Source organism: Sceloporus undulatus, chromosome 6, assembly GCF_019175285.1.
Source record: "Sceloporus undulatus isolate JIND9_A2432 ecotype Alabama chromosome 6, SceUnd_v1.1, whole genome shotgun sequence".
NCBI classification, from domain to species: domain Eukaryota; kingdom Metazoa; phylum Chordata; class Lepidosauria; order Squamata; family Phrynosomatidae; genus Sceloporus; species Sceloporus undulatus.
Window position 1 is genome coordinate 3614364 of NC_056527.1, and position 13554 is coordinate 3627917.

A 13554-nucleotide genomic window follows, 5' to 3' on the forward strand; every position below is an offset into this window, starting at 1 on the left:
TGCCGGGAGGAGAAGGTGGTGTGCCAGTCAAGAAGCCAATCCTTTGCTAAGCAGATCTCCGGTTATCGGATGCCCTGCCTGGGCTTAGGCTGCTATTTCTTATTTATTTACACATTAAAACATATGTATCTGTTGTCTATTGGTCTTAAAGGTTACATTGAGTCCCACAACAGAAAAAATGTGTGATTTAAATAACAACAACAACAACAGAAGAGGTGGAACAGGCACTGGTGGTAAATCAGCACAGGCCAATCTGGGCCACCTCCTTCAAGTCGAGATGCCAATAGCCAGGTTTCCTAGTATCAGAAACAATTTAGGAGAAGAAGAAAAAGAAGCAAGACTAGGATTGTGTAAAGAGAGAATCATTAACTGAGCCCCAGCAAAAAAGGAGCCCTCTATGGCAGGGAGTTGCATTGTAGGAGACATTGTGACCTGCAGGATCTCTGTTTCTAAGACCACTGGTTTTTAATGCCATCACATTTCCTGCATTTTAATGTGTTAAACGTAAGAGCAACAAGTGGAGAATGAGACACTACCAGCCCTGGAGGCTACACACAGCAGAATGGTGCTTATTTACTAGGCATCAGCTGGAGTTCCCTATTCCTCTCTCCTGTTTCTCTTTTGCTCCCAGCCTTTTAGAGATGATGATGGAGTCGGCATTGACGGACATTAAAGAGGCCACTCCAGCCATGCTGCCAAGTCTGACACAGAACGCTCTGAAGCTGCTGCGTCTCCTTCAGGATTTCCTCTTCTCTGAGGGTCACAACAACCAGGCCTTGTGGAGTGAGAAGGTTGGTGGTTTTCTAGGCGTGAATTCCCTACAGCTGCACTTACACTTTCCTCTGATGTCAATATGGACTTTGGGTGCTTATCACAAGTACATGTAGCCACCAACATTTTTTGGTATTCACTGTTGAGGTTTAGCATGAAACACTTCCTTGCCATTACATCTTGGGGGATGATTGGTCTCTTAGCCCCAGAAGTCATCTGTTTGCCTTTCCTGATTTCTTGGAAGAGATGTGGGAAAGAGACAAGGTCCCTGGGTTTTGAAAAAAGAGATGGTCTTATTCTTGAAAAAAAGTGTCTCTTTTTAGAATCCTTGCAAATTGATTTTACAAGTTGATTGTAATTCCCCCTGAAGAAGACCATAAACATATTTCTAGGTCAAAACACATTGGGCTGTTTTCAAGAATAAAATTATCTCTTTTTTCAACATCCTAAACTTTTGTCTCTTTTATGCATCCCATCTATGGGTGTTACCATAGAATCATAGAACCATTCCTCTTTACTTTCTGATATCTCAGAAGCCTGTTTTGTTGTTCTCTTCAGCTGGTTCTGCATCCCACTATAGGACTTAAGCATTATCTAGCTTACTCTGAGTCCTGACTTCAACAACTCAGGGTTTGGCAGTGAAACTTTAAGCTGTAAATCTTTAGGGGTAATCATAGCAGCCTGCCAACATCACAGAGTGGTACATGATGGGCAGTTGTGGATTGTTCCTTTATTTACATTTATATGTGGCCTTTTCTGTGAGACAGTCGAGCACATGGGGTAAGACAGGATGTTTACTCTGCTCCCGTTTGCCCTTTGCTTCTAGGTTTACGAGGGTATCAACAGCCTACTGGACAAGTTGGGAGTCTGGTACCACTTGGCCAACGGCACCTCTGACTTGAAAGAGATGGCCCAGATTGGCTTGCGGGTGCTGATTGGCTACATCATGTTGGAGGATGTGCAGGTAAGCCGTGCAGCCTTTCCTTAGATACAGGTAACCCTGGCTGGCTTTACCCATTTAGGTGCTCCATATTCCAAGAAGTGTGACAACCCCAAAAGTCTTCCATGGAGTTTTACAATAGCAACAATTCGTTTTATAACTGTTTGGTATTCCTTCCTTTATTGTATTTTATTATTCCTTCCTTCCCTCTGTGTGCATGTGTATGCACACATTTTAGATTGTACATCTCTGCCAAGACCCAGAGGTTGTTGTATCCGGAAAGCACCATGTAAACTGATGGTGCTATATAAATAAATGATGATGATGATAATAATGATGATGGATGACAATGATGATGATTAAAAATGCCTGCCAGTAAAAGGAGAGCAGAGAGGGGCCATCCTAGCCTCCTGTGAAAGGGAGTGCCACAACCTGGGAGCAGCTACCAGGAAGACTCTTAGTTTAGGTTCAGTGCTGTTGGTTCTCTTCCTCTTCCAAGCCCTCCTCTCTGTCTCTCCCCAGCTGCAGTCCATGGCTTACGTGAAGCTCCACAGCCTTCTCCAGACAGCCTCAGCCCCCAAGAAGGAGGAGGCCTGTTACCTGCTGGGCAAGCTGGAGACCCCCCTTCGGCGTTCCCTGCACTGCAAGTCGGAGACCTTCTCCTGGCTGGTTCCTATCATCCGCACTTTGATGGACCAGTGCTACGACATTCTGCAGCTGCAGCAATTTCTCCCTTCGCTGCCCCCCACCAACGGGAGCCCCACCTTCTATGAGGACTTCCAGGTCTTTTGCACCACTCCGGAGTGGATGGCTTTCATCGAGAGGCACGTAAGTGAAGCAACACTAACCCCCCCCCCCACATTATATTATTATTATTATTATTATTATTATTATTATTATTATTATTTTATTTATTTATTTATATCCTACCTTCCTCCCAGTACAGGGACTCAAGGAGGCTAGCAAAATTTTAAAACAGTCCAAGTTAAAACAATACAAAGCATATGCATATGGTATATGCAGGATACTGGAAAAGTGAGAGATGGCCAAATTTGATGGAATGGGTGGAAAAACTGATGGAAATAGCAGAAATGGACAAATTAACTAACTTGATTAAAAACTATTTTTTGGAGGGTTACATGGAAACATGGAGTCCATTTGCGGAATATATAAAATGTCAAAGACTCAGTAATATAATAATAATAATAATAATAATAATAATTTGTTTTATTTATATACCGCTATTCCAAAGATCATAGCGGTGAACAGCAAGTAAGCTAATTAGCAAGTAAGGGTTTGACTTATGAGCATTAAGGAGGCAGTTAGAATTAATACAAAGAGAAATACTGTATTAGATAACAGAGAAATGTGGGATCATTTAGAATTAATACTTTTGTAGTTACTGTTAGGGGTGTATTTTATAAGTAATATAATAAAGACAATTGGAGGGAAATGGGAAGTATTTTTATAGGGGGTTGGGGGATTGTGAATAAAAGGGGATGTTAGTTTATCTGTAGTTATTGTCTGCTACTGAAAGGACCCAAGCTACTTAGGGTTTTGTAGGTCAAAACCATACATCTGCTAGAATTGAAAGCCAGCTAACAAACCCTTGCCCAGCCCTTCATCCTATCCTTTAAATCACAGATTGGAAACTATTGGGGGGTGAGGTGGCTGTATTGGGATCCCAAGGGAGAACCGCATCACCACAATTTTTGCATTTATTTTGACCCCCTCCCCACTGTTTTTGGGGCATGGGGACAATTTCTTTATGGCTTTGGCCCTCTTTGTGCTGTTTTAGGACCAGAAGAGACTTTTTTTCTTCCTGCAACAGGACTTCTGAATCACTTCCTTTTGGGAAAATAAAGGTTCTCGATTTTAAAACAGCTGGTCTGTATCAAAAGACAGACTGGTCTGCAAAGAACAGATAAATAAATAATAGAAGACTTATAACAACGTATAATGCATTTAAAAGGTTAAAAGCTATGTGAAGTAATTTAAGAAAATTTCAGACCATATGCAGTGAAGCAGGACATCACAATCTAGTCCTCGAAACCTTTACTAAAGAATCAGGTTTTAACTTGTCACTGTAATGATGCCAACGCTGGCACCAGCCAGTCCTCCAAGGAGAAGACATTCCATAGCTGGAATGTCACAGCAGAGAAGTCCCTCGTTCATGTCTTCCCATAATATATTAATATAATAATAATTACTTGCATTGGTGGGACCCCATGGAGGACCCTTTTCAGCAGAAGAAAGGAACCTTTTTTATGGGACTGTTGTCCTTAGAATTTCTTGTTTGAGAAGCATTGTCATCAAAACCAGTTCAAATATAATTGTGGGGAGGGCATGCCTGGGCGTTTGGAACCCCCTGTTCCTTCTGCCTCTTGCTCCCACTGACTTTCCCTGCTGGTTCTCCCAGGTGCAGCCCACCATGGCCCAGTTTGAAATGGACACGTTTGCCAAGAGTCACGACCACATGTCGAACTTCTGGAACTCCTGTTACGACGCCTTGATGAGCAGCTCCCAGAGGAGAGAGAAAGAGAAAGCTGAGAGCAGGAGGAAGTTCCAGGTAGATGAGGGGAGTGGGTTTGGGTTTGGAGAGGTTCGTGTGGGTCATTTGCACCTCTAGTCTCAGCCCATGGAAGTTTCCTCTGCGTTTAGCCCAGTCTGACAACTGACACAGAATCCTGAGAATTGGTTCCTTCCAAAAGCAAAACAAAATTCCTCGCCCTTATGGTTAAATAAGTTGTTATGTGCACCAGAATTAATGCAGTTTGAAGCCACTTTAACTGCAATGGCTCCATGCTTTGGGGTTCTGGGATTGGTAGTTTTGTAAGATATTTAGCCTTCTCTGTCGGAGAGCTCTGATGCCACTACAAACCCCAGTATTCCATATCACAGTGCCATGGTAGTTAAAGTGCTGTCAAATTGCATTAATGAAGATGCAGTCATAGGCCCTTTTCACACAAGGCACTTACCATGCGGATATCGTTCCCCAAACGCTCCAGATGCATGGAGGTTGGCTCACCGGTCGCTTTTCTGAAGTGTCACTGCAGTGCATCCTGTTTTTCTCCCATCGACGAATTGTTCACAGAACAACCATTTCTGTAATAACAGAAGTTCCCGTTATTACAGAAATGGCTGCTTCACAAACAATTTGTCGACAGAAGAACAGCAAAATGCCTCAATGACGCTTCAGAAGTGCAACCGGCAATCCCACCTATGCGCTTCTGGAGCGTTTGGCAATGATATCCACTCAGTAAATGCCTCGTGTGAAAAGGGCCATAGATAATGTGAATTCGAAAGCTTTACCGCCAGCATCCATAGTTTTTTGTGGGTTTTTTGGGCTATGAGGCCATGTTCTAGAAGAGTTTTTCCCCATCTTGAGAGAATGTTGGCATGGAAGAGAATAGGGATATACATTATATACTGTTGGTGGAGGGGAAGCAATTTGATCATTAATCAATGGATCATTAGTTAAATAGACACCCTGAGACTTTGCCATTCAACAGCAGAACAATACACAGATCAACATGCAAATGGCTTCCCCTCAACCAACAGTTTATATACCCCGATCTCTTCCATGCCAGCACTCTCTGAAGATGCCAGCCATAGCTGCTGGCGAAATGTCAGGAAAAAATTATTCTAGAATACAACCTCATGGCCCAAAAAGCCCACAAAAAACTATAATCACAGATAAGTTTGAAAATACTTCATCAGATGAATGTTCCAGTGTCAACCTATTGATTCTTTCTTCCCTTTCTGTCCCGTGGGTCACCACACCTTCTTTTGCTCAACAGCAGATCCCCCACCCAACCCCATCCACCCACCTGTGGGCTGGACGCCACTTGTCCATTTCCCACCCATCCTCACCCTGGTGCCTGTTCTCCTTCCCTGGCCCCCTTGGCTTTCCTGTTTTGCTAGGAGCTCATTTTGGAACCGGTAATGAAGCGGGCAAAGTACGAGAACATCCGACACACAAATATGCTGAAGCAGGTCAACAACCATCACAACACGGTCCTGAAGCAATGGAAGGCACTGCGGCGCTTGCTTACGTCCCGGCGCTCGGCATGGGCTGATCGGTAATGGCATCTTTTTTCTTTGTGGCTCCATGCTGAGCTGCATCTCTCTTTACTATATCACGTCCAAACATATTAGCTTAGAGTTGCTATTCTTTTCAAGCAAGGGTGGGAACTGTGACAGGTCCAGGGGCCAGTTTTCTACCTCTGAGGTCTCTCAGGGCCAAAAAAGAAAGCAAATAAAAACAAAACAAAACTGGAAATGGCTTGAAGTTCTGGTTTTGAAAAGCAAATATGATATTTTAATGAGGCTACATGCAGCATATTTAAAAGATGAATTGCTATTCCTGAAGAGAGGTCTTGTAGCACCTTTGAGACTAACTGAAATAAAGACGTTGGCAGAATGAGCTTTCGTAGACTATGAAAGCTCATGTTGCCAACTTCTTTATGTCAGTTAGTCTCAAAAGTGCTACAAGATCTCTCTGCATACTGATTCCACAGACTAACATGGCTATACTGTATCTTTAAATTCTACTCCTGAAAAGGAGACAGAATCCACCTTTTTTGGGTTTGAAAAAGGACAGTCTAGATAATCCAGTGGGGTCAAGGACCACAAAACAACTTCGAGAGTCTACACATGACTTCCTCAGATCACCTTAATCTTTTAAAAGATTAAAACAATATTAGAAGCATGTGTATGGGTATTTTGATATAGCTCAGTGAGGCCCAAAGGCAATAAACAGCCATGTTTTTTCTTTGTGCCTAAATGAAACCAGTGTTGGCACTACCTGAGCCTCCAAGTGTTTCACATTTGGGGTGCCACATCTGTGAATGCCCTCTGCCAACTCCTCACATGGTATTTTGACATCTCCAATGAGGACACAGAGGACCTTCCCCCCAGAAAATCCTAAGGCAGGCACACATATGGAATATGTTTCTGAATCCCAACTGCTGATAAAATGAACAGAAGGGTGTTGTTGGCTTCAAGGTGGGCTTGTGGGCTTCCCAAAGGCAATTGATTGGCCAGTGTGGGAACAAAGGACTGGTAAGTCTTTTTGGCCTGTTTCAGCAGGGCTCCTTTTGCTCTCTCAGGATGAGGCCATGGCTCCATAGAACATGAAGAATCCCATGCATTTTCTGCATTAAAGGAAAAGGAGCCAGATAGCGAGAAAGCCTTGACCAGGTCTGTTTCTCATAGACTCAGCTGTCAGGCTTGGTTTGAAGTTGCTTCTGACACACACCTTTTTGGTGTTTGAGTCTTATCTTCCTCTCCATGTCAGGGTTTTGAGGAGGGGAGGATTTTATTCTTAATCAGTCCTTGTGTCTTGGTGCAGGAATCCTCCTGATACATGCTGGAAATTGTCAAGCGTGGAGACCTACTCACGAATGAGGCTAAAGCTGGTACCCAATTATAACTTTGACCGCCACGTGGAGGCGAGCGCTCTTCGGGACAATCTAGGTAAGGCAGACCCTCCCTAGGAACAATAGACAGCTCTCTGGATACAGTTGGCATTTAGGGCCAACACAGGATTAAGTCACCAAGGAAGGATTTAGATATCAATTCTATCCTGGAAGGCTATTTTGATCCACGCTCTGTCCACTGTACAGTAGGTGCCAAGACTGGAACATCCAAGGCTAAAAGCAGCACTTGATGCAGAAGGTGCATGATTCTTCTGACTTGGCAGGTGCCAAAAATAGAGTCTTAGAATTGGAAGAGGCCCTGTAGGCCACTGAGTCCAACCCCCTGCTAATGCAGTAAATTTAGCGAGATAATTCACGGCAGGTAGCTGTCCAGCCTCTCTTTGAAGATGTCTAGAGGAGGAAACCCCACCACCCCTCTATGCTCTGAAGTCTTACATCTGGAGGACTGTGCAATTCCCACCACTACCTTAAATGATGCTTGTGTGAACATGCAGCAAAACAACTCCCACCTTTGCAAAAATGAAGTATCAGAGCTACCTCTGTGTTAGCTGTTAGCACTGTAATTCTTGCAGTGATGATGCTAAATCAAGCAGTGTTAAGAAAATGAAAAGAGAGCTCCAATCAGGAATGGATTTTATTAGCTCTCAACCCTATGCATTTTTGTATATGAACTTACTAACTTACTTGTAAGTTGGGAGCTGGAGTGCTGTGACAGCTGGGGCTGATCCAGAGAACAACAATATGCAGAGAGCAAGAGCTATTAATGTCTTAAGATTAGGACAAAGCATTGGTTGTTGGAATAGGAACAAGATCTGTACCTTGAGTCATTATTGGTTTAATGACCATTATAGGCTTAAAGGTGAGCTACTGAGATAGAGATGATCTTCCGCTGTGTGTATTGCCCTAATCAATTGTTGAGTCTTCATAAGGCTAGTTTTAGTTTGTGATGCTCTCTTTTCCTTTCTCACTTACTCTTTTCTCTTAGCCTCTTTTCTGTTGCATTATATTTTGTGTTACTTGCTTATTTATAGTACCTTTTGCTTTTGGTCTTTTCAAATCCATTGTTTCAACATTGGTAAGATTTCCTTGCAGAACATAGTTGTTCAGCATGCATGAGAGATAGTGGTAGTTAATTCCAAAGAATGTTTCAGAGGAAGCCTTCTGTTTAATAAACTTACTGTCCCTCTGGCAGCTCCATTTGCCCACCATGGCTACGGTCACAATGCAGTCCCTGATCCTTGCCTTTGCCTCCCTTTCCTCCCAGGTGCTGACTGGCACAGCCCAGCAGAGTCGCTCCCCTTAGCAGTTGCCAAGGAGGCAAAGGTCAGTGAGATGCAAGATGACCAGTTGGCGGAAGAAGACCTCTCCTTCCTGGACAACCAGTAAGTCCTTTGTACAAACTCCTTGACATGTCTCCCTGTGGGAAAGTGGGCTTCTCTTGGTAGCCTTCTAACAAAATTGTTAGAATGGAGGAAGCAGAATCCCTGTTCAGCTGTCCTCCAGCTAATGTCCTACTAACCCTTCCATTTCTTCCAGCGTGGAGCCCAAGGAGCAAAGCCAGCGCGAGAAGCTGATGATATCAGAAGACTGTGAACTGATCACCATTGTGGCTGTGATCCCAGGACGCCTGGAAGTCACTACTCAGCACATCTATTTTTATGATGGCAGCAGCGAGAAGGATGAGACTGAGGAAGGTAATGGCAAGGGCAGTCCTCCTCTAAGCAGGCACTGCAGCTGCAGATCAACAAATCGATCAGGTTAATTGTTTAGGGACCCATGTGTGATAGTATGTGGCTTGCAAGAAGGAGATGCACCAGAGGTCTGTGTTCTCATCTGTGGATGGGTGCTTAGGTTCATTTTTGACCCCTCTTCTGTCTCATTTGTTGTTCTTCTGCTAGTCCAAAGGTTAGAATAAGGCAACCCTCTAGATGTCAGACTACAATTCCCAGCAGCCCTAGCCAGCAGAGCCAATGATGAAGAATGCTGAGAGTTGCAATCCAAGAACCTCTTCAGTGTGGAATGATTTGCTACCACAATCCCCCCCCCCCACACACACACACTGTCTCCATTTTTCTCATTTTGTATCCATTCTGGGTTTATAATGCCTGGAGAGATTGACTATATAGTTAGTCTGAGTCAACCCCACTCAAACAGACTTCAGCTAACATCTGTGAGATCATCCTGCCCTGCTTCTGTACATACAAGTGTCCTCCTGTCACCTTTCCATTTAACAACCATGGTCTGAAACCTGTGGCTGGTGGCACCTCAGAGAAGGAAACAAGAATTTGCTCTTGATGCCTGAACCTCGGCTACCACTAGACTGACAAAAAGACCACAGAAAGCCAAGCTGGAATGTCATCTCCTCCTTTGCCTTCTGCTACTACTACTACCATTATCTCTTCTTTCTCCTCACCCCTCCTCCTGTTGTTGTTTTTATTGTTATTATTATCTCAATTTCACAATGCACCAGGAGTTGTGTGTGCTTGTTCGTTCAAGATACCTTTTGACTTAGCTTGCTGCCACAGTGCAGAATTAATATAGTTTGACACCGCTATAACTGTCATGGCTCCATTTTATGGAATCCTGGGATTTGTAGTTTGTTGTGGTGCCAGAACTTTATTCTGATAGAGTTTCTCCCAAACCTACAAATCTTAGAATTAAGGCAATGTCAAACTGCATTAATTCTGCACTGTAGATGCAGCTTTAGGCAAGGAAACTTCAGAGATGGTTTTGGCAGTTCCTTCCTCTGAAATAGAATTTTGGACCTTAAATGATTCTGGTTCTATCCAAGAAATAGTAACAACAACAAACAATCACCATTGGTTTCACGGTTTGCTGGGTGTTTTTTATTTTTATTTTTAAATATAATAATATAATGTATATATCTTTATTATCATAGTTGGTATTGCCATCACATCATCAGCTAAACTTAGACCCATCCTTTCCCCCAAACCAGAAATTAAAGCAGCTTACAAATGAAAACCAATATGGTTTATGCACACAAAAAGCCAACATTAAAATAGATTTGCACTATCAATGACATTAAGAGGAATTTAACATATAGAATTAGCGACAATAAAAAGCAGTTTAAAAACAGTACAGTTAGAAATGGTACAGCACTTTCTTTAAAGACATTTAATTCTCAAAAGCCTGTTGGAATAATTTTTTAAAGGTTTTGCCTCAAATAAACAAGTCCTTGAATTTTCTGTGCTTGAAAACCTAAGCACTTTCTGTTTGTCCTACTCAGGAATCGGCTATGATTTCAAGCGTCCCTTGTCGCAGCTCCGGGAACTGCACCTCCGCCGCTACAACCTCCGCCGGTCAGCCCTGGAGTTCTTCTTCATTGACCAGGCAAATTACTTCCTCAACTTCAAAAAGATGGTAATCCTTTCCCTTCTCTTGGCTTCTTAGTTGGAAAGTATGTACATATAATGCAACACGAAGCAACCATTACAATGCGAACAGATATTATTTGGAAAAATATGGTTATTGTATTACAAGTTACATGTGTTGTTAAGTGTGATTTTTTTTTTTTTGGTATGTGTGGGGTATGTTGCATTTGTATTGTGTGCCTTCAAGTTGATTCCAACTTATGATGACCTTACGGCATACCTGTTGTGGGGTTTCCTTGGCAATATTTGTTCAAAGGAGGTTCGCCATTGCCTTCCCCGGAGGCCGAGAGTATAAGACTTGCCCAAAGTTACCCAGTTGATTTCATGGCTGTGCTGGGAATCGAACCCTTGACTCCAGAGTTGTAGTCCAGTGCTCAAACCACTACACCATTGCAACAGGAATAGATTTTATTTGAAAAAAGTGTTATTATGTGTATTACAAGTTACATATGTTGTATGTGTGATGTGTTTTGTATGTCTGGGGTGTATAGCTAGTTTATTATATGTTATACATTGTGTATGCCTTTTATGTATGTTTGGATGGTGAATGTTGGACTGAAGCTTTGATATGTGAATTCAATCCTATATGTGCTTGGGAGAGTTGGTATTTTGTGATTCTAATTGAAAAAGTGTTATAAAAAACCAAAGCAAGTATGACTTTGTGAAGTCGAAGGCTTTCATGACAGGCATCCATAGTTTCTTGTGGGTTTTTTGGGCTATGTGACCATGTTCTAGAAGAATAAGGAACAGCTCTTTGACAGGCCAGTTAAGCAAGGACCTGCCTTGGGGAGCCACTTGCTTACATCTCTCACCACTGATTTGCCTTCCACAGGTTAGAAACAAGGTGTACTCTTCCATCCTCAGCCTGCGGCCACCGAATCAAATTTATTTCGCCAGCCGTTCCCCACAGGAATTGCTGAAGGCTTCAGGCTTGACTCAGGTGGGGAGTTTTCCTATCTGCCTTTTCACAGCAATTGATTTTGCTCATCATCATAACCACCACCATTTCCTGCCCGCCTCATCTCACAGTTTGAGGTGGGGAACAACAACAGATCAACAATGAACAACACCAAAACACATTAATTAAAACCTCCTTTTCTCATCTCAATTCTAGAGCATTTATATCAGGGGTGGGTGGGCACAATGCAGCCCACAGGTCCTACAGAGGTCCCAATGTCTTTTTTTCCCCTCACAAAATGCCACAAAATGAATTCTAGGATGTGTGGAGGCCATTTCTACCATCTTTTGCAGTCACCTAAAACCCCTCAGAGATCACCCAAAAAATTGCAAAAAAATTCCAAAAAATTTATTTTGCTCCAGAATGCCTTTTAGAGAACAGAGGGTATTTCCACTAAGTGTTGCCCTCTCCCATCCAAAAAGAGATGCCTTTTTTGAGACAGAAAATGAACAGGAGGTGATCTGTGCTCACTTTCTGTTTCTGTTAACCCATCCTGCTCTGGCCATTTTGTAAAATTAATAATAATCATCTCATGCCTAGGTTTTTGATATGAAATATCCTCGAGTGGCCTTAGGCTGGTCTACTGGAATGCTTTATTACAGTCCATTCAATGAGTATCTCATCCTCATTTTGCAGAAATGGGTTTACAGAGAAATCTCCAACTTTGAATACCTCATGCAGCTGAACACTATTGCGGGCCGGACCTACAACGATCTTTCCCAGTACCCCGTGGTAAGCAACCGAGGAGGGCCAGGAGCAGCAGGGAGGGAAGCTTTGAACCTGACCCTCAAGTGCTGGATGAAATAATTTCCTCTCCTGCCCTCCAAATGAAGCACGCAAAACCAGAGGCTGTTCTTTCTCTCTTCTGTTAAGTTTCCGTGGATCCTGCAGGATTACGTCTCAGAGACCCTAGATCTCAACAACCCTACTGTGTTCCGGGATCTTTCCAAGCCCATTGGGGTAGCCAATGAGAGACACGCTAAAGATGTTAAGGAAAAGTGAGTGCATTGCTTTCTTTAGATCAAGGGTGGGGGGAAGGTGCAGTTTGGGGGCTACATCTGGTCCCCCACCCCATTGTTTTTGCCCCCTAATGCACCCAGAGGGCAATTTCATCACTTTTTGGTCCCAGGAGAAGCTTTCCTTTTTTCCCTAAAAGGAATTGATTCAGAAATTGATCTTCTGCTTTCTTTCCTCTCCTGGGCTTACAGTTGCCTGGAGTGACCCAGAATGTGGCAAAATCACCTTAAGGGGTATTGGAAGCAGTTTAGGAACACAACACTTTTAAAAGTAAAATAGTAGAGGGCGGCATCCCCCAGTCACCTCTGGTGGTCCAATGCAGTCCCCCATCTGCCCTCAATGCCTGAGAATATCCTGCTTCTTGGAATGGAGTCAACATTGTGACTTTGGGGGAACAGTGGTTAGTCCTCTTCCCTTTGGGATATTCAGGACTTGCCCCCAGTGGCTGAAAAAGAATAATGTATGCTACTTCTCATCAGCACTGTTGATACTTGAGAGTTGGAGGGCATTTAAACATCCCACACATCTGGATCATGGAATTGAAGGTCCTGATATATCACAGTCAGGACTAAGCATTGACCTCCCAAATCTGGTGTCCATCTGTAATATGGGAATGACGACGCAGGAATGCAAGGGTCGAAATGTGTAATGCACTTCCCATGGCAAATCTAAATCTTAGCTGGATGTGTGTGCTGTGTTTCCCTCTCCTGATTTCAGGTATGAGAGCTTTGAGGATCCCACAGGCATGATTGACAAGTTCCACTATGGCACCCACTACTCCAACGCTGCAGGTGTCATGCACTACCTGATCCGCACGGAGCCCTTCACTACTCTACACATTCAGCTGCAAAGTGGAAGGTAAGCAGAAGAGACGTGGATTTTGGCAGAAGACTTTTTTACTTCCCGGGGCCCATACCAAGCCGTAACATCATGACATGATTGACACTTTCTGGACAGTTTCATTTCACTGGCTAGGATTACTGGGAATTACACTCCCAAGAACAAGAGGAGGGACAACACATTCCCAACCTTGCT

At 43.3% G+C, this 13554-nt stretch overlaps 1 protein-coding gene across 2 annotated transcripts in view; it reads left to right on the forward strand.

Annotated features, from left to right (window-relative positions):
* NBEAL2 (neurobeachin like 2) overlaps positions 1-13554 on the forward strand; it is a 122669-nt gene that overhangs the window by 84820 nt on the left and 24295 nt on the right. For both annotated transcript variants that reach the window (XM_042472582.1, XM_042472583.1), the window contains 13 exons: positions 632-791; positions 1598-1735; positions 2234-2539; positions 4131-4280; positions 5636-5793; positions 7065-7189; positions 8417-8534; positions 8689-8846; positions 10400-10533; positions 11377-11484; positions 12139-12234; positions 12376-12500; positions 13237-13377. In XM_042472582.1, coding sequence (XP_042328516.1) covers positions 632-791; positions 1598-1735; positions 2234-2539; positions 4131-4280; positions 5636-5793; positions 7065-7189; positions 8417-8534; positions 8689-8846; positions 10400-10533; positions 11377-11484; positions 12139-12234; positions 12376-12500; positions 13237-13377 — 1917 coding nt within the window. The remainder of the gene's footprint in view (positions 1-631; positions 792-1597; positions 1736-2233; positions 2540-4130; positions 4281-5635; positions 5794-7064; positions 7190-8416; positions 8535-8688; positions 8847-10399; positions 10534-11376; positions 11485-12138; positions 12235-12375; positions 12501-13236; positions 13378-13554) is intronic.